Source organism: Anser anser (genome assembly GCF_964211835.1).
Source record: "Anser anser genome assembly, chromosome: 5".
Classification (NCBI taxonomy): Eukaryota; Metazoa; Chordata; class Aves; order Anseriformes; family Anatidae; genus Anser; species Anser anser.
The window spans coordinates 36,973,498-36,994,357 of NC_139725.1; the positions used below are offsets into that span (position 1 = coordinate 36,973,498).

General features: G+C 71.3%; 6 protein-coding genes across 9 annotated transcripts; 4 read left to right on the top strand and 2 right to left on the bottom strand.

Moving 5' to 3' along the window:
• Window positions 1–309: 309 nt before the first annotated feature.
• Window positions 310–5,028, top strand: OSBP (oxysterol binding protein; the record flags this gene model as incomplete). The annotated part of the gene is made up of 14 exons (XM_083838662.1): window positions 310–614; window positions 863–1,071; window positions 1,149–1,396; window positions 1,471–1,669; window positions 1,985–2,087; window positions 2,160–2,214; window positions 2,334–2,465; window positions 2,545–2,790; window positions 2,862–2,982; window positions 3,078–3,181; window positions 3,287–3,382; window positions 3,484–3,665; window positions 3,739–3,959; window positions 4,031–5,028. 14 exons carry the CDS (start codon window positions 310–312, stop codon window positions 4,171–4,173), a joined length of 2,364 nt encoding a protein of 787 aa, XP_083694788.1. The 3' UTR covers window positions 4,174–5,028.
• On the bottom strand, window positions 4,670–9,240 carry CABP4 (calcium binding protein 4; the record flags this gene model as incomplete). 2 transcript variants are annotated; one of them, XR_014585206.1, is made up of 7 exons in its annotated part: window positions 4,670–6,702; window positions 6,801–6,919; window positions 7,185–7,294; window positions 7,402–7,545; window positions 7,867–7,897; window positions 8,461–8,746; window positions 9,056–9,240. XR_014585206.1 is itself a non-coding variant. In XM_083838665.1 (7 exons), the coding sequence occupies 7 exons, from the start codon at window positions 9,238–9,240 to the stop codon at window positions 6,674–6,676; spliced, it is 933 nt and encodes a 310-aa protein (XP_083694791.1). In that variant the 3' UTR covers window positions 4,670–6,673. The 2 variants fall into 2 exon arrangements, 1 of the variants encoding a protein (XP_083694791.1); XM_083838665.1 differs by having other exon boundaries at window positions 6,801–6,948.
• Window positions 9,241–9,309: 69 nt separating this feature from the next.
• GPR152 (G protein-coupled receptor 152) lies at window positions 9,310–11,299 on the top strand (the record flags this gene model as incomplete). 2 transcript variants are annotated; one of them, XM_083838663.1, is made up of 2 exons in its annotated part: window positions 9,310–9,723; window positions 10,055–11,299. In XM_083838663.1, 2 exons carry the CDS (start codon window positions 9,310–9,312, stop codon window positions 11,246–11,248), a joined length of 1,608 nt encoding a protein of 535 aa, XP_083694789.1. In that variant the 3' UTR covers window positions 11,249–11,299. The 2 variants fall into 2 exon arrangements, with proteins under 2 accessions (XP_083694789.1, XP_083694790.1); XM_083838664.1 differs by lacking the exon at window positions 9,310–9,723 and having other exon boundaries at window positions 10,082–11,299.
• A 108-nt stretch (window positions 11,300–11,407) lies between these two features.
• Window positions 11,408–15,137, top strand: CORO1B (coronin 1B). The gene is made up of 11 exons (XM_083837117.1): window positions 11,408–11,494; window positions 12,069–12,271; window positions 12,370–12,492; window positions 12,585–12,714; window positions 12,810–12,991; window positions 13,139–13,258; window positions 13,333–13,437; window positions 13,509–13,654; window positions 13,737–13,794; window positions 13,983–14,282; window positions 14,524–15,137. The coding sequence occupies exons 2-11, from the start codon at window positions 12,071–12,073 to the stop codon at window positions 14,647–14,649; spliced, it is 1,491 nt and encodes a 496-aa protein (XP_083693243.1). The 5' UTR covers window positions 11,408–11,494; window positions 12,069–12,070; the 3' UTR covers window positions 14,650–15,137.
• Window positions 15,138–15,579: 442 nt separating this feature from the next.
• PTPRCAP (protein tyrosine phosphatase receptor type C associated protein) lies at window positions 15,580–17,133 on the top strand. Its single transcript, XM_083837120.1, has 2 exons — window positions 15,580–15,731; window positions 16,387–17,133. The coding sequence occupies exons 1-2, from the start codon at window positions 15,729–15,731 to the stop codon at window positions 16,963–16,965; spliced, it is 582 nt and encodes a 193-aa protein (XP_083693246.1). The 5' UTR covers window positions 15,580–15,728; the 3' UTR covers window positions 16,966–17,133.
• Window positions 17,134–17,388: 255 nt separating this feature from the next.
• Window positions 17,389–20,739, bottom strand: RPS6KB2 (ribosomal protein S6 kinase B2). 2 transcript variants are annotated; one of them, XM_083837119.1, is made up of 15 exons: window positions 20,611–20,739; window positions 20,114–20,148; window positions 19,929–20,049; window positions 19,761–19,829; window positions 19,531–19,678; window positions 19,380–19,437; window positions 19,179–19,279; window positions 19,012–19,102; window positions 18,835–18,925; window positions 18,634–18,741; window positions 18,457–18,519; window positions 18,294–18,371; window positions 18,100–18,204; window positions 17,909–18,021; window positions 17,389–17,827 (listed from the first exon to the last, which is right to left on the bottom strand). In XM_083837119.1, exons 1-15 carry the CDS (start codon window positions 20,680–20,682, stop codon window positions 17,653–17,655), a joined length of 1,428 nt encoding a protein of 475 aa, XP_083693245.1. In that variant the 5' UTR covers window positions 20,683–20,739; the 3' UTR covers window positions 17,389–17,652. The 2 variants fall into 2 exon arrangements, with proteins under 2 accessions (XP_083693245.1, XP_083693244.1); XM_083837118.1 differs by having other exon boundaries at window positions 18,100–18,207.
• Window positions 20,740–20,860: the final 121 nt, after the last annotated feature.

The window sequence follows — 20,860 nt, forward strand, 5'->3', positions numbered from 1 at the left end:
CCACCCGGTCCCGGTCCCGGCCCCGCCGCCTCCCGGGGTCGCGGCCCGGGGCGGGGCCGCCGCGGCCAATCCGCGCGCGCGCGCTGACGTCACCGCCGCGCGGCCGCCTCCGCCGCTCCTCATTGGCGCGCCGCGGAGACGTGCGCGCGGCGCTGCCAATGGGCGCACGGGGGCCGAGGGGGCGGGCGCGCGGCCTCGGGGCGGCCAATGGGAGGCGCGGGGCGGCCCGCGGGGCCCAATGGGCGGCGGGGGGCGGGGCGGGTGACGGCGGCGCGGCGGGCGGGGCGCGGCGGGGCGGCGGCGGCGGCCATGGCGGAGCTGCGCGGGGCGGGCGCGGGCCCCGGCGCGGCGGCGGCGGCGCTGCCCGGCCCCATGGCGCTGCCCGCGGCGCCCGGCGCGGCCCCGGCGCTGCCCTCGCCGGCGGCGGGCGGCTCGGGCGGCGGCTCGGGCACCGGCGCGGCCCCGGGAGCGGCGGCGGCGGGGAGCGGCGGCGGCGGCGGCTCCGGTGTGGGCGGCTCGGCGCGGGAGGGCTGGCTGTTCAAGTGGACCAACTACATCAAGGGCTACCAGCGGCGGTGGTTCGTGCTCAGCAACGGGCTGCTCAGCTACTACCGGTACGGCACGGCACGGCACGGCCCCCCCGCCCCGCCCCGCCCCGCTCCCGCTGACCTTGGCCCGGCCCCGCCGCGCCCGCGGGGAACGGAGCCGCCCGCGGGTCTCGGCTCCCGGCTCCGTCAGCGGCCCCGTTCCGCCCCCCCCCCCGCCCCTCCCCCGCCGCCCGGTGACGTGGCGGGGCCGCCCCGAGGCTCGCGGCCTGGCCCCGCTCACGGCCCCGTTACCGGGCACCCCCCCCCCCCCGCAGCTCCAAGGCGGAGATGCGGCACACGTGCCGCGGCACCATCAACCTGGCCACGGCCAACATCACGGTGGAGGACTCGTGCAACTTCGTCATCTCCAACGGCGGCGCCCAGACCTACCACCTGAAGGCCAGCTCCGAGGTGGAGCGGCAGCGCTGGGTCACGGCGCTGGAGCTGGCCAAGGCCAAAGCCGTCAAGATGCTGGAGGAGTCAGGTACCGGCGCCCTGTGCTACCCCCACCCCCTCCCCAGCACCGGTCCCGCCACCGCTAACGGCCCGTCCCGCCGGCAGACGACTCCGGCGACGAGTCCGTGTCGCAGACGGACAAGACGGAGCTGCAGAGCACGCTGCGCACCCTGTCGAGCAAGGTGGAGGACCTGAGCACCTGCAACGACCTGATCGCTAAGCACGGCACGGCCCTGCAGCGCTCCCTCAGCGAGCTGGAGACCCTCCGGCTGCCCGCCGAGAGCACCGAGAAGATCAAGCAGGTGAACGAGCGGGCCACGCTCTTCCGCATCACCTCCAACGCCATGATCAACGTGAGTCTGGTGCCGGGCGCTGGGGGGACGGCCCCGCTCCTCTCCCCACCATGCTGACGGGGCGCTGCCCGCAGGCCTGCCGGGACTTTCTGATGCTGGCCCAGACCCATAGCAAGAAGTGGCAGAGGTCGCTGCAGCACGAGCGGGACCAGCGCATCCGTCTGGAGGAGACGCTGGAGCAGCTGGCCAAGCAGCACAACCACCTGGAGAGGGCTTTCCGCGGCGCCACCGTCCTGCCTGCTGGCACTGCTGGGTCTGGTGGCTCTGCTAAAGGTACCCCGAGTGCCCGTGTCTCGTCCCGGGGCCGGCTGGGGGGAGCGAGGTGTCGTGTGGCAGGAGGGGAGGGGAAGCCCAGAGCGGAGCGCTCCGCATAACGCGGCGCTGTCAGCCTGTCCCCGAGCCTGACACCGCTGTCCCCAAGCGGCAGGCTTGCTTGGTGTCCACCGTGCGACTGAGGGGCCTTGCAGCCAGGCGGTTGTTCCCATATTGTGCCAGGCCCAGCGGTGGCAGGGATCCTCCCGTGCCCCCTGTCCCCTGCTGGGCCCGGGTGAGCCCAGGCACACGGCCTGTCTCCGTCCCCTTGTCCAGATCCCTGCTGCCCTGCAAAAGGAGACCTGAGCGACGAGGACGAGGAGAACGAGTTCTTCGACGCCCCGGAGAACATCGCTGCGCTGGAGACCATGGGCCACAAGTGAGTGCCTGGGGGTCCCGCTGGGGAGGGCAGGGGCAAACCCGGCCCTGACGCTGCCTCTGCTCCCCCCAGGCGCACTGGCAGCAACATCAGCGGCACCAGCAGCGACATCAGCCTGGACGAGCAGGTAGGGCGGCCGCTTTCTGCCCGCGTCGCAACCCGAGCTGCTCTGGGGGTGGCTGCGGGATGGGGATGGGTCAGGGGGGTCGCAGCAGCTTCGTGACATTGCTGGTTTCCTTCCTTCAGTACAAGCACCAGGTAGAAGACACCAAGAAGGAGAAGAGAACCCGCATCCCCTACAAGCCCAACTACAGCCTCAACCTCTGGAGCATCATGAAGAACTGCATTGGGAAGGAGCTGTCCAAGATCCCCATGCCGGTGAGCATGGACGCAGACGGGATCTGGTCGGTGAATGCTGCGCGCCCCGGGCCCCCTCTCACCTCTCGCTCTCCTCCAGGTGAACTTCAACGAGCCCCTGTCCATGCTGCAGCGCCTGACCGAGGACCTGGAGTACCACGAGCTGCTCGACCGGGCGGCCAAGTGCGAGAGCTCTCTGGAGCAGCTGTGCTACGTGGCTGCCTTCACCGTCTCCTCCTACTCCACCACCGTCTTCCGCACCAGCAAGCCCTTCAACCCGCTCCTGGGGGAGACCTTTGAGCTGGACCGCCTGGAGGAGAACGGCTACCGCTCCCTCTGCGAGCAGGTACCGCGGCCCTGCTCCGCGGGCCACCCGCTGGGGTGGCGCAGCCCGGCTGACTGCCCCGTCCCCACCAGGTGAGCCACCACCCGCCGGCCGCCGCACACCACGCCGACTCCAAGCACGGCTGGACGCTGCGCCAGGAAATCAAGATCACCAGCAAGTTCCGGGGCAAATATCTCTCCATCATGCCTCTGGGTGAGCGTGTGGCTGCGCGGGCTGGGGGCCGTTGCTCCCCCAAGAGAGACCGGTGGGCACGAGGGGACTGATCCAGCGCTGCTCTCCCTCCGCAGGCACCATTCACTGCGTCTTCCACGCTTCCGGCAACCACTACACGTGGAAAAAGGTCACCACCACCGTGCACAACATCATCGTGGGCAAGCTCTGGATAGACCAGGTGGGTGCCAGTGCCACGTGTGGAGGTGTTGGGCCTTGTGCCTCAGTTTTTCCTGTCACCAGGGAAAAGATGCACAGGCTGAACCTGACCCTCCTTCCCCCGCAGTCAGGTGAAATCGAGATCGTCAATCACAAGACGGGCGACAAGTGCAACCTCAAGTTCGTTCCTTACAGCTACTTCTCGCGGGATGTGGCCAGGAAGGTAGGGCGCGGGGTGGCCGGGCACACGGCACGTCCCGGTGCGGCACCGCTCCGCCTGGGGCGCCGGGGTCACCGGGTGGGACGCGTTCCCTGTCCTGGCAGGTCACCGGGGAGGTGACAGACCCCACGGGGAAGGTGCATTTCCTCCTGCTGGGCACCTGGGACGAGAAGATGGACTGCTACAAGGTGGCACCAGGCAGCGGGGAGAACGGGGCAGAGGCACGGCAGCGGGCGCACGAGGCCGAGGACAGCCGGGTGCTGCTGTGGAAGAGGAACCCCCTGCCGTGAGTGCAGGCGCGGGGCTCGGGTGGGGGCTTGGAGCCCTGCAGCGGGACTGAACCCTCCCTCCTGGCGCAGGAAGTACGCGGAGAACATGTACTACTTCTCGGAGCTGGCGCTGACGCTCAACGCCCCCGAGAGCGGCACGGCGCCCACCGACAGCCGCCGGCGCCCCGACCAGCGCCTGATGGAGAACGGCCGCTGGGACGAGGCCAATGCAGAGAAGCAGCGCCTGGAGGAGAAGCAGCGCCTCTCCCGCAAGAGGCGCGAGGCCGAGGCCGCCAGGGCCACCGAGGACGGTAAGGAGCGGGCTGGGGGGGGTCCCGAGCCCCCCATCCCGGCGGCGCTGACCCCCTCTCCGTGCCCCCAGGCACCCCCTACGACCCCTACAAGCCGCTGTGGTTCGAGCGCAAGAAGGACCCCGTCACCCAGGAGCTGGCACACGTCTACAGGGGCGGCTACTGGGAGAGCAAAGAGAAGCAGGACTGGACCCAGTGCCCGGACATTTTCTGAGGGCTGGGAGGAGCAGCAGGGCCAAGGCCGCGGGGCTGCCTGGGGAGCGCCTTTGGCAGCCTGCGCCCGTCCGTCTGTCCGTCCGTCTGTCTCACTGCCCGCCCGCTGCGAGCGCCGGCCGCGCTCACCCGCCGGGGTTGCCTTAGCCCATCCACAATGACCTTGATGCTGGGGAGCGGGAGCCAGCCCGGCCCCCCCCCGGCCCCGGGGGCTCCCCCGTCACCCCCCATGCGCGCGCTCGTCCCTGGACCCCCGGCGCAGGAGCGGCAGTGCCCCGGGCGGCTCCCGGGGGTGGGGACGCGGCCCCCCTGGGGTGGGCACAGCGGGGTGAGCCCGAGGCTGGCCTTGGTCTCTTCTCCCCCTCCCCTCATTTTTCATCTCTCCTTCGCCCCCAGGCAGTTGGGTGCTCTTGGGAGCGGGGGTCCGGCCTCACTCACCCTGCGCGGGCACCCCCGCTGTGCCCGCAGCCTGTTCTATAGGTGTACATTATATATATGTAGAGACCTACCGGGGGGCCCCGTCCCCCCCCTCCTTGCTCGTACCCTGGGGTGGGCACCCCACCTGCCCCGCCCCCCTCGCGGTGCCTTCCTCTCGGGGCGAGGGGCCCGGCTTCTGCCCCCCACACTCCACACTACAGCGGCCCAGAGATGTGCTGGGGGCAGGGGGGGCGGCGCGGGGGTCTCTGTAGGAGCTGAGCTGCCCCCCCCACTGGGGGCCTGGGGGTGGCAAGCAGCGGCACTCCATGCAGCAGAGAGAGCGGGGGGGTGTATGATGCCTTTTTTTTTTTTTTTTTTTTTCCCCCTCTCCTCCCCCCTCTCCAGGAAAACAACTAAATTAAAATCTGTGAATGCCCCAGCCTGGCTGCGTGTGCTCTGTTTGGGGGGGTGGGGGGGTATCCCCAGGACCCTGGGCATCCCCTGCCCCACAGCCCCACGCTGTGGGTGCCCTGGGGCAGCTGCTTCCCCCCGGGGACTTGGAGGTGCTGGGGAGAGGTGGGATGGGACACAGGGACCCCAGCCCCAAAAGGGAGGCATCGCCCGAGCAGGGACTTGAACCCTGGGCCCTCAGATTAAAAGTCTGATGCTCTACCGACTGAGCTACCCGGGCAGCTCCTTGGTGGGGGGTGGGGGCGGGGGGGCCACAATATCTCCCACCTTCCTCCTCCTTGCTTGTTCTGAGGGTTTGTTCACATTCTCCAGACATTCCCCCCCATTCCGGGGGGTCTCTGGGAGCAGGGAGCCCCACCAGGGATCCCAGGAACAGGGCAGTTGGGGTCCCTTGGAGTGATTTAGGGTTCTTAGGGCACTTTGGAGTTGCTTGGGGTAAATTTGGGGTCCTCTAGGGCAGTTCAGGGTTCCTAGAGGTCATTTCAGGTCTCCAGAGCAGTTTGGGGTTCCCTGCGGCAGTCTGCAGTTGCTTGGGGGCAATTTGGGGTCCCTCGGGCTTTTTGGGGTCCCTGGGGCAGTTTGGGGTTCCCTGGGGCAATCCGCAGTCCCTTGGGGGGATTTGGGGCCCCCTGCCCCCAACAAAACAGATCTACCAGAAGTGGGGTTCGAACCCACGCGGACACACGTCCATTGGATCTTAAGTCCAACGCCTTCACCACTCGGCCATCCTGGTGCTGCCCCTGCTGCTCCCCCGGGCTCTCGGCCGGGTCCCCGCGGGTGGGGGTCAGGGGGGGCTCACCCGGCCGTCCCTGGGGCGTGTAGCGGTGCTCACGTCTGCTTTACGTGCGGAAGGGCCTGGGTTTGAGCCCCAGCAGAGCTGGCTTCTTGTTTTCCCCCCACGGGGATAAGGGCACATCGCGTGGGCTCCCCGAGGCCCCCCCAGCAGTGACACCGTGTCCCCACCCCTCGTGGCAAAAGGGGCCGAGGGGAAAAGGGCACAAAAGAATCCTCCGGGGTGGCTCCGCTGGGGCTCGAACCCAGGTCCTTCTGCGTGTAAAGCAGACGTGATCACCGCTACACCACGGAGCCGGTGCTGGGGGGGCTCCCTGACCCACCCCCCAGGGCTGGGGGGGCTCCAAATCGTGCCGGCTCCGTGCAGGGCACCCCGACCTCTTTTCGTCCCTTTTTGGGGTCGCTTCCCCCCCTCCTGAGACCTCCCCATCCCTTGCCTCCCCCCCGGCTGCTCCCCACGTGAGGCCTGGGGCAGCTTGGGGTGGGCTGGGGTCGGTGAGCGGGTGCCATGGGGGCAAGGACCCCCTCCCCACCCCGTTCCCACCCCGTATCCCCCCCGTTCCAAGGAGCGGCGCCACCCTCCCAGTCTGACCAAGGAGACCAAGGAGCTTTATTGGGAGGCCCGCAGCCCCCCGCCGCGCTGCCAGCCCCAGGGGGGTGCCGGCTCGGGGGGGCCTGGTGGGCGCCCCGCTCCCAGAAGTGGGCTCAGCTCCCGCTGTTCGCTCTGAACCCTAACGCGGGATGGAGCAGGAGGTGCCTGGGGGCAGGAGCGGCGTCGGGAAGCGGGGGTGCCCCGGGTCCCCTCCTCTCTGGAGGCTTCATTACCGGGAGGACAGCATCATGACGAACTCTGCGGGGTGAGACAGGAGGCCGAGAGGGGCACGGGGCTGCACTGCCCCCCGCCATCCCCCGTGCTGTGGGGACAAAGGGGGGGGGGGGAGGGCTCACCATCGAAGTCCACGCGGCCGTCCCCGTTGAGGTCCACGTCCTGCAGGATCTCATCCACCTCCTGCGCCTTCAGCTGCTCGCCCAGCAGCGCCGCGATGGCCTCCCGCATCTCTGCGCTGCTGATCTCCCCATCCCCGTTCATGTCGAACTGCGGCGCCCACAGGTTGGGTCCCCTCCCCACAGCCCCCCCAGACACCCTGGGCTGGGGCCAGCCCCTGCTCTTCCTGTGGTCATTGTCCCCTGCATGCCAGCGGTCCCCTGCATGCCATGGCATTCCCCGTGGCCGTTGATGCCCGGGGTGTCCCCATGCCCACAGTGTCCCCACGCCCGCGGTGACCCCGTGCCTGTGGTGTCCCCAGGCCCGCGGTGACCCCGCGGCCGTACCTCACGGAAGGCGATCTTCAGCTCCCTCACGCCCACCATGTGGGCCGTCTCCTCCCGCAGCTTCGGCCCCATCATCTGCACAAAGTCCTCGAAGTCCACGCGGCCGCCCACTGCGCCAGGAACGGGGACAGGCTCAGCGCCCCAGCCCTGTCTCCGCACGCATCTCCGCGTCCCGCCGCCACTGCCCCGGCCCCGCGCCAGCCGGCCCCGCACTCACTCCTCATCTTGACGTGCTGGGAGATCTCAATGAGCTCCATCTCGGTGGGCATGTACCCCAGCATGCGCATGCAGGCGCCCAGGTCCTTGTAGCTGATGAAGCCATCCTGATCGGTGTCAAACTCCTTGAAGGCATCCAGCAGCTCTGTTCCCGCAGGCACACATGGGCACGGGGACCCATCAGGTGTGGAAGCCGTGGCACCACAACCCATGGCAGCACCTCCCATGGCCCTGCATCCCACGGAAGGTCCCTCCATGGCAGATGTCCCAATGGCACCGTGTCCCATGGCACCATGTCCATGGCACCACATCCCATGGAAGGTCCCTCCATGGCAGATATCCCCATGGCACCATGTCCCATGGCACCACGTCCCACAGAAGGCCCCCCCGGGGCATGTCTCCACTGCTCCGTGTCCCATGGCAGATGACACCGGTGTCCCCCACATGCCCCGACCCCACCACTCACCGTCCAGCTCCTCCGGCGACAGCTCCCGCTCCTGGACCGGGGTGTGGGGTGCAGAAGGGGGGGGGGGCAGAAGCAGCATCAGACCCATCTCAGCCCCCACCCCTCCCAGCAAACCGCGGTGTCACCTTCGTTAAGCATGGGCCAAAATTAACTCCCGCAGGAGGGATTAGACGGATTGGAGGCAAAGCCCTGCCTGCCCCCCTCCCCTGTTGCCACTGTTGCCCCCTTCCCCTGCACCCACCCTGGTAGTCCCTGCCCGGGACCCTCAGCCCCAGCTCCTAACGGGGTTTTCCTGTACTGCCGGAGGCCAGGGGCTGCCCTGCTCCAGGCTGTCTCTGGGGTGGCACCAGGGCTGCAGGTCCCTGAGCCCCACAGTGCCCAGCCCTGCTGCTTGTACCCCCCCAGGACCCCCCCACCCACAGTGCCCCCACTGGGCTCCATATAGGGACGGAGGGAGAAGAGCCCCCAGCCCCCCCAGGCCTGCCCCGTGGCACCTGCCCAGTGCCCCACGTCCCCTCCATCCCCAGCATCCCCAAACCTATCCCCGGCGCCCCGCAGCCCCTCCATCCACTGCCCCCCAGCCCCTGCCCCCACCTTGCCAAAGACGGTGTTGAGGAAGGGTGAGTAAGCCTTGGCGGCGGCGGCGTGGGGATCCCCGGCACCCTTCTTGCTGTTCTTCTGCCCGTGCCCGCCGTGCCGGGACTCAGCACCGGGGCTGCTGCTGCCGGGGGAGCCACCCTCCTCGGGGGGCTTGGGGGAGCTCTCGCCCCCCTGCTCCCCCTTCCCCTTGCCTGGGGTGTCCGCGTCCTTGGGGGCCCCCTTGTCCCCCCGCGTGCGTGGCATGGGGCCGGGGGCTGGAGGCAGGCAGCGGGAAGCAGGGCTGGGGGGCGGCCGGCCCTTAAGAAGGAGGCAGGGAAATCCTCTTACCTGCCCCCCACCCCCCACCCCGGGGAGGGCAAAGCCAATTAGCGGCGATTACGGCGGCAGGAAACGAGCCGTCCCACCATGTCCTCGTGCCAGGGCATGGCCATGCAGCCACGGCACCCTGGTCCCCAGCACAGCGGCGGTGTCCCCAGCACCCATGTCCCTCGGCCACCACCAGCGTCCCCGTGCTTGCCTTGATCCAACGCTGACACCTCAGCCACCAGCCATGTCCCCAGCACAGGCACACGTCGGTCCCCACCCTTACCTGCAGCACGGGGACGTGTCCACGTGCACGTCCCATCTCCATGATGCCCCCACGACATCCCCACGATGTCCCCACATCCCTGTGCCCTCCAGCCCCCAGGCATCCCCCCAGTTAGCTGAGGTTGCAGTGAGGAGTGGTGCCACGGTGCGTGTGGGGCCCCGGCCCCCTTGGCCCCCCGATAGCATCGCCCCAGCTCAGCAGCTGCTGGCGGGTGGCAGGAAGCCAGCGCACGGCAGGGAGATGCCATCACGGGGATGCTGCAGCATCGGCCCTGGCACGCAGCAGCCGGCGCGGCCACACAACCCGGCCCCGGGGCTTCCAGGTGCCCCAAGCCCCCCTGCCTGGCACCGGGTGGCTGTGGGTTGGGGGGGGGGGTCCTGGTGGAACCAGCCCACGGGGACTGGGTGACCACAGGGGGGCCATGGGCAAACCATCCTCAGCAGCAATACTGGGGCTGCTTCCGCCCTGCCTGGCAGCAGCTCCCTGTCCCCCACAGGGGGAAATTGAGGTTTTTTTGGGGGGGTCATTGCCGGGGCGGGGGGGAGCAGATAGGGTGGGCGGAGCTCCCTGACCGCCGCCCTTCCCACCCAGACCCGCATATAGGGCACCCTGCAGCCCAGGAGACCCCGACATCCACTGCCCGAGCCTGTGCTTGCGCTGCTGTTACAGTAGGTCCTACACTATTTACTGGCCGGGGAGACTTGTCCGGTGCCTGAGGGACTTGTGGGGTGCAGGGCACCACAGGAGCGTTGCAGGGATGTTGTGGGGTGGAGTGGGGCACAGCCAGGGGACAGTGGGTGGAGGACCCTGGCAGGGGAGATGAGGGTGGTGGACACCTGGGGGGCACAAAGGCGAGGGGCAAGAGGACGGGGTGACATGGAGGGGGCAATGGGATGGGGAGCAACGGGGGGGATCCAAAGGGAGAGGGTACAGCGACGGAGGGAGAATCGCAGATGCTGCCACAGCAGACAGTGACGTGCCAGTGGGTGCCATCGACAGGGTGCCCTGGGAGCCACTGCCCCCTGCGCTTGGCCGATGGAGCTGGAGAACGCCACGGCGTCCCTGTCCCTGTCCCCATCCTCATCCACGTCACCGTCCTCATCTGCGCAGCCCCCGTACGCCCTGGGGTGGGACAGGCAGCTGATGCTGGTCTGTGCTGTGCTGGGACTGCCCGCCAACGCCTTCGTCCTCTGGCTGACAGGCTGGCGGCTACGCTGCCGCGGCCTCGCCACCTTCATCTTCAGCGTGGCCGCCTCCGACTTCCTCTTCCTCGCCAACTCCACCCTGCAGATCTGGACGGCGGCGCGCGGCTACCACTGGCCCCTGGGCACGCCGCTGTGCCGCCTGCACCGCTTCCTGATCGACCTGGCCTACTACAGCGGGCTCTTCCTGCTGGCCGCCATCAGCCTGGACCGCTGCCTGCTGCTGCTGGCCCCGCTCTGGTACCGCTGCCGGCGCCCGGCGTGCTGGCCGGCGGGGCTGTGCGCGGCCGCGTGGCTGGCGGCGGGCTGCTGCAGCGCGCCCGGCACGGCGCTGGCGCAGGCCTCGAAGGTGCCGCAGGGGCTGGTGGTGTGCCGGCGGGAGTGGGGCCGCTGGCAGCAGCTCCTGGGCTGGCTGGAGGTGGCCGTGGAGGGGCTGCTGCTGCCCACCGGCATCCTGCTGCTGTGCAACGGGGCCGCGCTGGCCGTGGCGGCGGCGCGGAGGCGGCGGCAGCGTGGCGGGCGCCTGCCGGCCCGCTTCCAGCGCCTGGTGGCGGCCACGCTGAGCGGCTACCTGGCGATCCACCTGCCCTTCCAGCTGGCCCAGCTGCTGAGCCACGCGTTCCCCGAGCACTTCGCCAGCCTCACCTACTTCGTGGGGCTGGCCTTCAACGTGGGCAGCTGCCTCAACCCCTGCCTCTACCTGCTGCTGGCCACCGGCGCCTGCCACCGCCTCGCCCGCATGGCGTCCGGCACCGCCGCCCCGGTGCCACCGGCCACCGCCGCCGGCGTGCCGCTGGGCACCGCCGCCCCCGTGCCGCCCGCCGCCCCGGTCCCCGTGCCACCGGGCTCCGCCGCTCCTTTGCAGCCGGAGGCCGCTGCCCCGGTGCCGCCGGACACCGCGGTCCCGCTGCCACCGGCTGCCGCCGTCCCGGTGCCCCCGTCCCGATCTCCGGCGGGGACCCCACCGGCAGCGCCCCCCGCCCCGCCCTGACCCCGCCCTGACCCCGCCCCCGCCCTGACCCCGCCCCTCCCAGCCCCCACAGCCCCGCCCCCTCCTCGTGGCCCCGCCCCCTCGCTCCCCTCCCCCCCGCCGCCCGGTGCCGCAGTGCGCAGGCGCGGGGCGGGGCCGCTCACTTCCTGCCCCCCCACCCCCCACCCCCCCCGCCCCGGTCCCGGCTCCGCCGCCAGCCCCGCGCCCGGCACCGGCACCGGCACCGCCGGCCCGGCCCGGCCGCCGGTGAGTGCGGGGCGGCCCCGCGGGGCGCGGGCGGCTCCTGGGACCCCCTCCGTGTCCCCTCCCGGCCCCATCCGTGTCCCCGGTCCCGGTCCCGGTCTCCGTCCCGTCCCTTTGCCCCCTTGGCCCCGACGGGGCCGCCCCCCGCTGCCCCCCCCCACCCCGGGACCCGGCCCTGTCCCGGCCGGGCCGACCCCGTCCCCGTCCCCACCCGCGGCCCCGTCCCCGCGGCGGTGACCCCCGTCCCCCCCCGCCCCCATCCCGGGCAGGGCGGTCCCGTCCCACCGGGCACGTCCCCGTCCCCACGGGTGACCCCGTCCCGGCAGGGTGGGGTTTGTTTGCCCAGCGCTGGTTTCCCGCTCCTGCAGGGAGGGACGGGGCCGCCCTTTACCCGGGGCAGGGAACGGGGCTCAGCGCTCCCCGCCACCCCCCCGCCCCCGGTGCCGCTGCCAGTCCCCGGGGCTTACCGGGGGCCACCGGGCCCTGCGGGGAGAGGCCGCGGCTGCCCTGTGTTTTGGGGTCGCTGTGCCCCCCCCCCCCGCCTCCCAGCCTGACCCCATCCCGGGGTGCGCCCCAGCCATGTCGTTTCGCAAGGTGGTGCGGCAGAGCAAATTCCGGCACGTTTTCGGGCAGCCGGTGAAGACGGAGCAGTGCTACGATGACATCCGCGTGTCCCGCGTCACCTGGGACAGCACCTTCTGCGCCGTCAACCCCTCCTTCGTGGCCATCATCGTGGAGGCCAGCGGCGGCGGCGCCTTCCTGGTGCTGCCCCTGCACAAGGTGGGAAGCGGGCGGGAGGCTCCGGGGGGCGGACGGGCGGATAGATGGACGGACAGGGTCGGGTGACCCCCCCCACCCCGCTGTCCCCGTGCTCCCAGACCGGGCGCATCGACAAGTCCTACCCCACGGTGTGCGGGCACACGGGCCCCGTGCTAGACATCGAGTGGTGCCCCCACAACGACCACGTCATCGCCAGCGGCTCCGAGGACTGCACCGTCATGGTGAGGGGCAGATGGGAAACCGGGGGGGGGCTGGAGAGGGGTACAAAGGGGGCTCTCACCCACACCCCCTGCCCGCTGCCCCAATCCCGCAGGTGTGGCAGGTCCCCGAGGGGGGGCTTAGCCAGCCGCTGACGGAGCCGGTGGTGGTACTGGAGGGGCACTCGAAGCGTGTGGGCATCATCAGCTGGCACCCCACTGCCCGCAACGTCCTGCTCAGCGCAGGTAGGGAGCTGGAGGGGGGGGGGGGGGCGGGGGGGGGCAGCTGGGGCTGGGGGGGGTCTGGCCAAGCTGTGCCTCTGCCTCCCTCCCCGCTGCAGGCTGTGACAACGTGGTGCTGATCTGGAACGTGGGGACAGCGGAGGAGCTGTACCGCCTGGAGGGGCTGCACCCCGACCTCATCTACAGCGTCAGCTGGAGCCGCGACGGCTCCCGCTTCTGCACCGCCTGCAAGGACAAGAGCGTGCGCGTCATCGATCCCCGCCGTGGCACCGTGGTGGCGGTGAGCACGGCTCCGGGGTGGCATCATCCCCGTGTCCCCCGGGTGCTTCTTATCCCTCCCTGTGGCCCTGCTCCCCACCGGGGTGCCCTTGTGCTGCGCCCCCACCTCGTCCCCGGGCGCTGACCTTGTCCCACGCGCTCCCTGCAGGAGAAGGAGCGGGCGCACGAGGGTGCGCGGCCCATGCGTGCCATCTTCCTGGCCGACGGCAAGATCTTCACCACCGGCTTCAGCCGCATGAGCGAGCGGCAGCTGGCGCTGTGGGACACGGTGAGGAGCCGCCGGGGTTGGCCCCGGGGGGGCCGGGGTGCGGTGTGGCACCGGGCTGACGCGCTGCCCCACAGGAGAACCTGGAGGAGCCCATGGGGCTGCAGGAGCTGGACTCCAGCAACGGGGCCCTGCTGCCCTTCTACGACCCGGACACCAACGTGGTTTATGTCTGCGGCAAGGTGCGGCCCCGCTGCCTCCCCCCCCCCTGCGCCCCATCCCCACCTGTCCCCTTCTAACGCGGTGCCTGCAGGGTGACTCGAGCATCCGGTACTTCGAGATCACGGAGGAGCCGCCCTACATCCACTTCCTCAACACCTTCACCAGCAAGGAGCCGCAGCGCGGCATGGGCTGGATGCCCAAGCGCGGGCTGGATGTCAGCAAGTGCGAGATCGCCAGGTGGGGATGGGGGGGGGCAGGGGTGAGGGGTGACCCCCTCTTCCCCCTGCACCCCCCAGTAACACTCTGTCACCCTCCGCAGGTTCTACAAGCTGCACGAGCGCAAGTGTGAGCCCATCATCATGACAGTGCCAAGGAAGGTGAGCGGGGAGCGGCGGGGGGGCACCCATCGGGTCCCTGGGTGAAGCTGGGGGGGGGGGTCCACGGGTGAACTGGGTGGGGGGTCCCGGCTACCGCAGGGTGGCTGGCCGAGGGTCCCTGGCCAGGGCGCGGCGGCTGTGCGGAGTGTCCCCATGGGTGACGCGGTGGTGATGGGGGGGGGGGGCAGTCGGACCTCTTCCAGGACGACCTGTACCCCGACACGGCGGGCCCCGACCCGGCGATGGAGGCGGAGGAGTGGGTGGCGGGGCAGACGGCGGGGCCGGTGCTGGTGTCCCTGCGCCAGGCCTACGTCCCCAGCAAGCAGCGGGACCTCAAGGTGAGCCGCCGCGCCCTGCTGCACGACGCCCGCCCCGCCGCACCCAGCCCCGCCGCACCCAGCCCCGCCGCGCCGCCCCCCGCGGCCCCCGCCGCCTCCGCACGCCTCAGCGCGCCCCCGGCACTGGGCACCGGCGCCCCCGCGCCCCCGGTGAGTGAGGGGGCGGGGCCTCTGGGGGAGGGGGCGGGGCCTCTGGGGGAGGGGGCGGGGCCTCTGGGGGAGGGGGCGGGGCCTCTGGGGGAGGGGGCGGGGCCTCTGGGGAAGGGAGCGGGGCCTCTGGGGGAGGGGCGGGGCCTCGGGGAAGGGGGCGGGGCATCTGGGGAGGGGGTGTGGCCTTGTGGGTGGGGGCGGGGCCTCGCAGGGCGCGGCAGGTGACCCGGGGTGTGCGCAGGCGGGCGGGCGGCTGGACGAGGTGCTGCAGGAGGTGGCGGCGCTGCGCGCGCTGGTGGCGGAGCAAGGCCAGCGCATCACCCGCCTGGAGGAGCAGCTCAGCCGCCTGGAGAACGGGCACGTCTAGGGCTCCCCCGGCCCGGGGCACGCGGCCGGGGCTGCCCCCCTTGTCCCCCTCCTCCCCGCACAAAGCCAGGGACCACACCGCTGCCCCAGGGTCCCCCCACCGAGACCTCACGCCCCTCACCCTGGGGCTGTCCGTCCATCCTTCCCTCGTTTTGTACGTCCGGCCGCTCCCCTCCCTGACCCCACTGCCTTACTGGGTGCTGCCCCCCTGGATTGTGGACCACTACCCCCCCCCCCCACAGCTGCCCCCGAGGGCCAGGGGGGGGTCTCTGGGATCAAATACTAAGCCCTGCACCCCTCCCAACTCTCCCATGTCCCCAGGGTGGGGTGGGGTCTTCCCCTCTTCCAGTGGGGTTACAGCATGTGCCCCGTGACCACGGGATCATCCCCCCCCCTATATCATGGGGCTCTCCCCCTCCCCCTTTGTTCTCCCTACAGGGCAGGGTCAAAATCTATATTTTCACTCCAAATAAATGTCTTTATAAGAAAGGTGCTGCGTGAGGCTAAGTGCTGGGGCAGAGGGGCCCTGGGGCGGGGGGCACCGTGAGGGTTATGGGGGTTTCACCGTGGGTTTGTCAGGGGGGAGGAGTGGGGCTGGGGTGCGCTGGAGCTCCCCCAGGCTGTGACATGACCCCATCCCTATACGGGTAGCACGGGCGGGGTGCAAGGTGCAGTGGTTTTTAGCACAAGCTCAGGCACGGAGTGGGGACAGAGCAGGAGCAGCTCAAGCTGCGGGGGCAGGAAGGGAGGGGGTGTCAGAGCCCCCAGAGATCAGGGCACTGGGGGGGGTTGGTGGCCCAAGGACTGTTGGGGGGGGGGGGGACACAACACTAGAGCCCCCAGAGCCTCGCTGGGGCACGGGTGACAGGCAGCGCACCCCCATGCCTCATGCGCCACCTTGGGTTTCCGGGGCCCTTTCCATTTCGGGTAGGCGGGGGGGGATGGGGACAGCACCCGCCTCCCCCCGCATCGATACATCCGCTGCTGCCGGGGGGGGGGGGGGGGCAGGAAGCAAGGGGGGGCTCCCCCCAGCACTGCTTGCGCCTGCGGCACCAGCACCCGCTCCAGCAGCACCCAGCGATGGTGAGCGCCCAAAAAAACACGGGGGGGTGGGCATGGAGCAGACTGGGAGTGAACTGGGGGGGGTGGGGAGGGGTTTATGCACACACCCCCCCCCCCCCCCCCCCCCCAAGTCCCCAGCCACAAGCATCAACTCCTGCCTGCTCCCTTGGTTAAATTTGGGTGGGGAGCGGTCCACGCTTTGTTCCAATTCAGTCTGTGTTGTCCTGAAGGGGGGGGGGGGGGGGGGGCAGGGGGGAGACGACACAGTAGTGATGGGGCCCTGGGGTAGCCCCCTTTTCCCATGCCTGGGAGGGGCAGTCAGCTCTGTGGGATGGGTGACAACAGGGCTGGGCTGTGCTGCGGTTCCAGGGCTTGAGGGGTAGACTTGGGGGGGGGGGGGGGGAGGTAGAGGTTGGGGGCGCCAGGCGGGGGGGGCATGGGGCAGGTGCTGGGGGTGGTTATGCTACAGGGATGGGGGCTGCCGGGAGCAGACTGGGGCTGCCGGGGCTGTCTGGGGCTGCTGCGGGGGCAGCCCGGCCTGCTGCTGCAGGTGCTGCAGCTGCTGCCGACCGCAGCTTCCCGTCACGGGGCACCTGCCCCGGCACCAGCCCCTGCCCTTCTGCATGGCCCTGCCCCGCGTTCCCCCTCGGTGCTGACCCCTGCCCTGTCCCTGCAGGCTGGAGCGCGGTGCCCGCCGGCCCCGCCGCTGCTGCTGGTGCTGGCAGGGCTGGCGGCAGCGGGGGAGCCGGTGGGGAGCCGCAGCGACCGGGTGGTAGGGGCCCTGCTGGGGCTGCTGCTGTGCCTGGCCGTGGGGCTGGCCCTGGCCTGGCGCCACCTCTGCCACCTCTCGGCCGGCCGCTACCACCCCCGGCCCATGGGCCGCCGGGCCCTGGCGCTGCTGCGGAGCCGCTGGCACCAGCTGCAGGGACGGGAGGGCCCCGCCGAAGCCCCCGGGGACAGGGACGAGGACACGGCCCCGCCGGACGAGGAGGAAGAGCTGATGCCGTGGGCCCAGCACCAGCGGCAGGAGGACGAGGAGGTGGAGGACGAGGAGGAGAAGGAGGAGGAGAAGGATGACGATGAGGAGGAGGAGGAGGAGGAGGAGGCAGCCGCGGCCCCGCTGGAGGCTGAGCAGAGCCCCCCGGGCGTGCCGCAGGCGCTGGGCGGCAGTGCCGAGGCGCTGCTCAGCGACATGCACGCCTTCTCGGGGACGGCCACCTGGGGGGACGCACGGCCTCACGTCACCGCCCTCTGACGTCACCGCCCTCTGACGTCACCGCCCTCTGACGTCACCGCCCTCTGACGTCACCGCCCTCTGACGTCACCGCGCCCACCCACAAGCACGCCCGCCCCAAGCCCTGGCAGAGCCACGCAATTGGCTGTGCGGGCCTGCCGCTGACCAATAAAGAGACGTTGCCACTCCTGGGGGCGTGGTTTGGCGTAGGGGGTGGAGCTGGGGGCGGGGCAAAGGGGCGATGGGAGGAGCCTAGTGGGGGCGTGGCCTGGGGAAGGGGAGGGGCAAAGGGGGGCAGCACATGGCCCAGAGCTGGGAGGTGGTGAAAAGGGGCGGAGCCTGGGGGGGTGTGGCAATGAAAGGGGGCGTGGCTAGACAGAGGGGGCGTGGCTATGCAGATAGAAGGGGCGCCCCCCCAGCCCCCCAAGCAGAGGGCAGCCAGGCCTGATCAATGCTTTAATTGGCACTCGCCCCACCACCGGGGGCACAGCCCCACGGCCCGGACCCCCCCCCCGCAGAAGCAGCATGGGGGCGGGGGGCGGTGCCGGCGTCCCCCCGCCATGCCAGCACCAGCAGCTCCGCAGGGCCCCCCCTCGCCCCGCGGCCAGCACCTGGACGGGCCCCCCCCCCGCCCCGGCACCACACGGGGCCCCTCCTCATCCGGTGGCGCGTCCCCCTGTGGGTGTCCCCCCCCCCCCACCGCCCTCCCTACCTGGGCACCCGCCCCCGCCCCCCCTTCGCCTTCTTGGTGCCCACGGCGGTCTTGATGGGCAGGGGGGCCGTGCTCTCAGGCGGGGGGGGCAGGCTGGGCCCCAGCTCCATGGGCTCTGCTGCCGCCGCTGCCCCCGGCTTGAAGGGCTCGAAGGGGGAGAACTTCACGGGGCTGTGGGGGGGGGTAGGTGGTGAGGGGGGGGGCACGCTGCACCCCCTCCTCCCCAGTGCCTCCCCCCCCCAGCACCAGTACCTGACAGGGGTGCGGGGGCTGCTGTTGAGGCGCCGGGGGGAGCGCACCTTGGGCTGGAAGGAGAACCCCTCCTTGATGCTCTCCAGCACTGAGGGGGCCACGTAGGTGAAGCCCTGCGTGGGGAGGGGGCACGTCAGGGGGGGCAGGTCAGGAACCCCCACCCCACCCCCCCCAGTGCCCCCCCCCGGTACCAGGAAGGCCTGGTTGGCGCTCTCGCTGATGGCTGCGTCGTCTGGGCTGTCCACGGGCGTCTGGCGGGTGAAGCGGGTGTCGAACTGGCTGACGTCTTCCTCCGACTGCTGCGGGGATGCGGCTGCTCTTGACGGCCCCCCCACAAAGAGGAGACGGAGCTGCCCCCCCCAACCCTCCCCCCCCCCCCCAGTACCAGGCAGGGTTTGAAGGGCGGGTCCAGCCTGCGGGCCAGCAGGTCGTCCCAGTTGATGTGGCGGAAAAAGGGCTGCTTCTGCAGGAGGAGTGGGAAGGGGGGGAGTCACGGGGGGGGGGGGGGGGGCATCACTGGTGACACCTCCCCCCTGCCCCACTCCTACCTGCACGTCAGCTGCATCGCCTGGGCCCCCCCCGACCCGCTGGCTGGGGTTCCTCTTGAGGAACTGGAAGAGAAGGGGCAAGGGGGTGTTCCAGTGCTCCCCCCAAGGGGGGTGTTCCAGTGCTGCCCCCCTCCCAAGCAGGGGGTACTGGGGGCTGGGGGGGGGGGGCTCAGGCACCTTTTTGAGCAGGTCACGGGCGTCGGGTGTCAGGTAGGGCGGCAGCACGAGCTTCCCCTTCAGGATCTTGTCGATGGTTTTCTTGCGGTTCTCGGCCGTGAAAGGGGGCTGCAAGGGGAGGGGGTGGCAGCGATGAAGGGGGCCCCCCCCCGGGACTGTCCCCCTACCCCCCCCCAGTCCCTGAGCAGGAGGCCAACTTGCCGATCCAGTGAGCATGTCGTACATCAGGGCGCCCAGGCTCCACCAGTCCACCGCCCGGTTGTGCCCGCTGCGCACCAGGATCTCGGGGGCCCTGGGGGGGGTGTGGGGGGGGGCACCCTGAGCACTGGGCCCTCCCAACCCCTTTCCGCCCTCCCCCCCCCATCCCATTAGGCTCACATGTACTCGATGGTGCCGCAGAAGGTGTGGGTGACGGCCCCGTCATGGATGGACTCCTTGCACAGCCCAAAGTCCGTCAGCTTGATGTGCCCTTGGAGGGGGGGGTGGGGGGGTGGAGTCAGTCCCCAACACGCTGCCCCCCCCAGCCCCCCCTGACCCCTGCCCACCCTGGCTGTTGAGCATGATGTTCTCCGGCTTGAGGTCACGGTAGATGATGCCGTTGGAGTGCAGGTGGCCCAGCGCCAGCGTGATCTCGCTAAGGTAGAAGCTGCGGCGGGGGGGGGTGTGGGCGAGCGGCACCGGGGGCCCCCCCGCACCCCTTCACCCTGGGGGGCAGGACGCGATACACCAGAGTCAGCCGTCCCTACCAGGCGGTGTCCTCCAGGAAGATGCCCTCGCGCTCCAGCTGCATGAAGAGCTCCCCGCCTGCAAGGCACAGCCCCGGGGTGGCCCTGAGCCTTCACCGGGCTCTGTCCCATCCCGTGCCCCCCCCCCGGCCCAGCGCCGCGCCGCCCGCACCGCTGAGGCACTCCAGGATGAGGTAGAGTTTGCCGCCCGTCTGGAAGGCGTAGATGAGGTCCACGATGAAGGGGTGCTTGACGGCCTCCAGGATGTTCCGCTCGGCCCGCGTGTGCGCCGTGTCTTTGGCGTTGCAGGCGATCTTGGCCTGGGGGGGGCGGGAGGAGGAGGAAGGGGGCGGTGAGGGGGGGCCCGTGCTGGCGGCGGGGGCACGCTGGGGGCCGCGCTACCTTCTTCAGGACCTTCATGGCGAAGATCTTCCCCGTGTTGGTGCCCTGCACTTTGCGGACCTGGAAGACCTGGGGAGCGGTGGTGGAGGTGGGGAGGCAGCTCGGGAGCAGCCCCCCCCCGAGCCCCGGGGGCCCCGCGCTGGCTGCCGGGGGGCAGCCCCCCCCCACCTTGCCGTAGCCGCCCTTGCCCAGGACGCGGAGCAGCTCGAAGCAGTGGGGGCCGATGTGCTCGGGGCCGTTGTTGACGCTGCTCTCGGAGATCTCGATCTCCTCGTAGTGCCCCACGGGCCTGCGGGGACGGGCGGTGAGCGGGGACGGGGCCCCCGGCGCCCCCCCCGGCATCCCGCACTTACTCCAGGCCGTTCCCCCGGGGCTCCAGCTCCATCTCCTGCGGGGGGACGCCGCGTCGGTGCCCGCCCAGGGCGGGGGTCCCCCTCCCGCTGCCCGTCCGTCCCCCGCTCCGTCCGTCCGTCCCCCCGCCCCTCATCCCCAGCGCTGACGGCCCCCGGTGCACCTCCCCGCCCCGCCCCAGCCCGGCTCTGTCCCGGTGCTCAGCCCCGTCCCCAGCCCGTCCCGGTGCCCCCGTCCCCAGCCCGTCCGCAGCCCCACCGGGTCCCGGTCCCCGCTGTCCTCCCCCCGCCGCCTCTGCCGTCCCCCGCCAGTCCCGGTACCGCCGCTCCCATTCCCGGTGCGGTTCCCCCGTCCACAGCCCCGTCCCCGCTCCCCTGTCCCCCCGCCAGTCCCGGTGCCCCCGTCCCGGTGCCCCGCGCCCAACCGGCCCCGGCCCCTCCGCTCCCAGACGCCCCCGTCCCGGTTCCCGGTTCTCCCGACAGCCCCCGGCCCGGCTCACGGCGCCCAGCTCGGGCTCCTCCCCGTCGCTGCCCTCCTCGGTCTCCAGGTCGATGTCGAACACCCCCGCCATGGCGGCGCCGCACCGGGACCGCCGCACCCGCCCCGCCCCGCCCCCGCGTCACGGGGGGACCCCGGCATCCCCGCCGCGGGGCACCACGGGAAATGTAGTCCGGGACGCGGCCCCGCCCCCCTTCGCCGAGGCCACGCCCCCTTTCGCCGAGGCCACGCCCCCTTTCGCCGAGGCCACG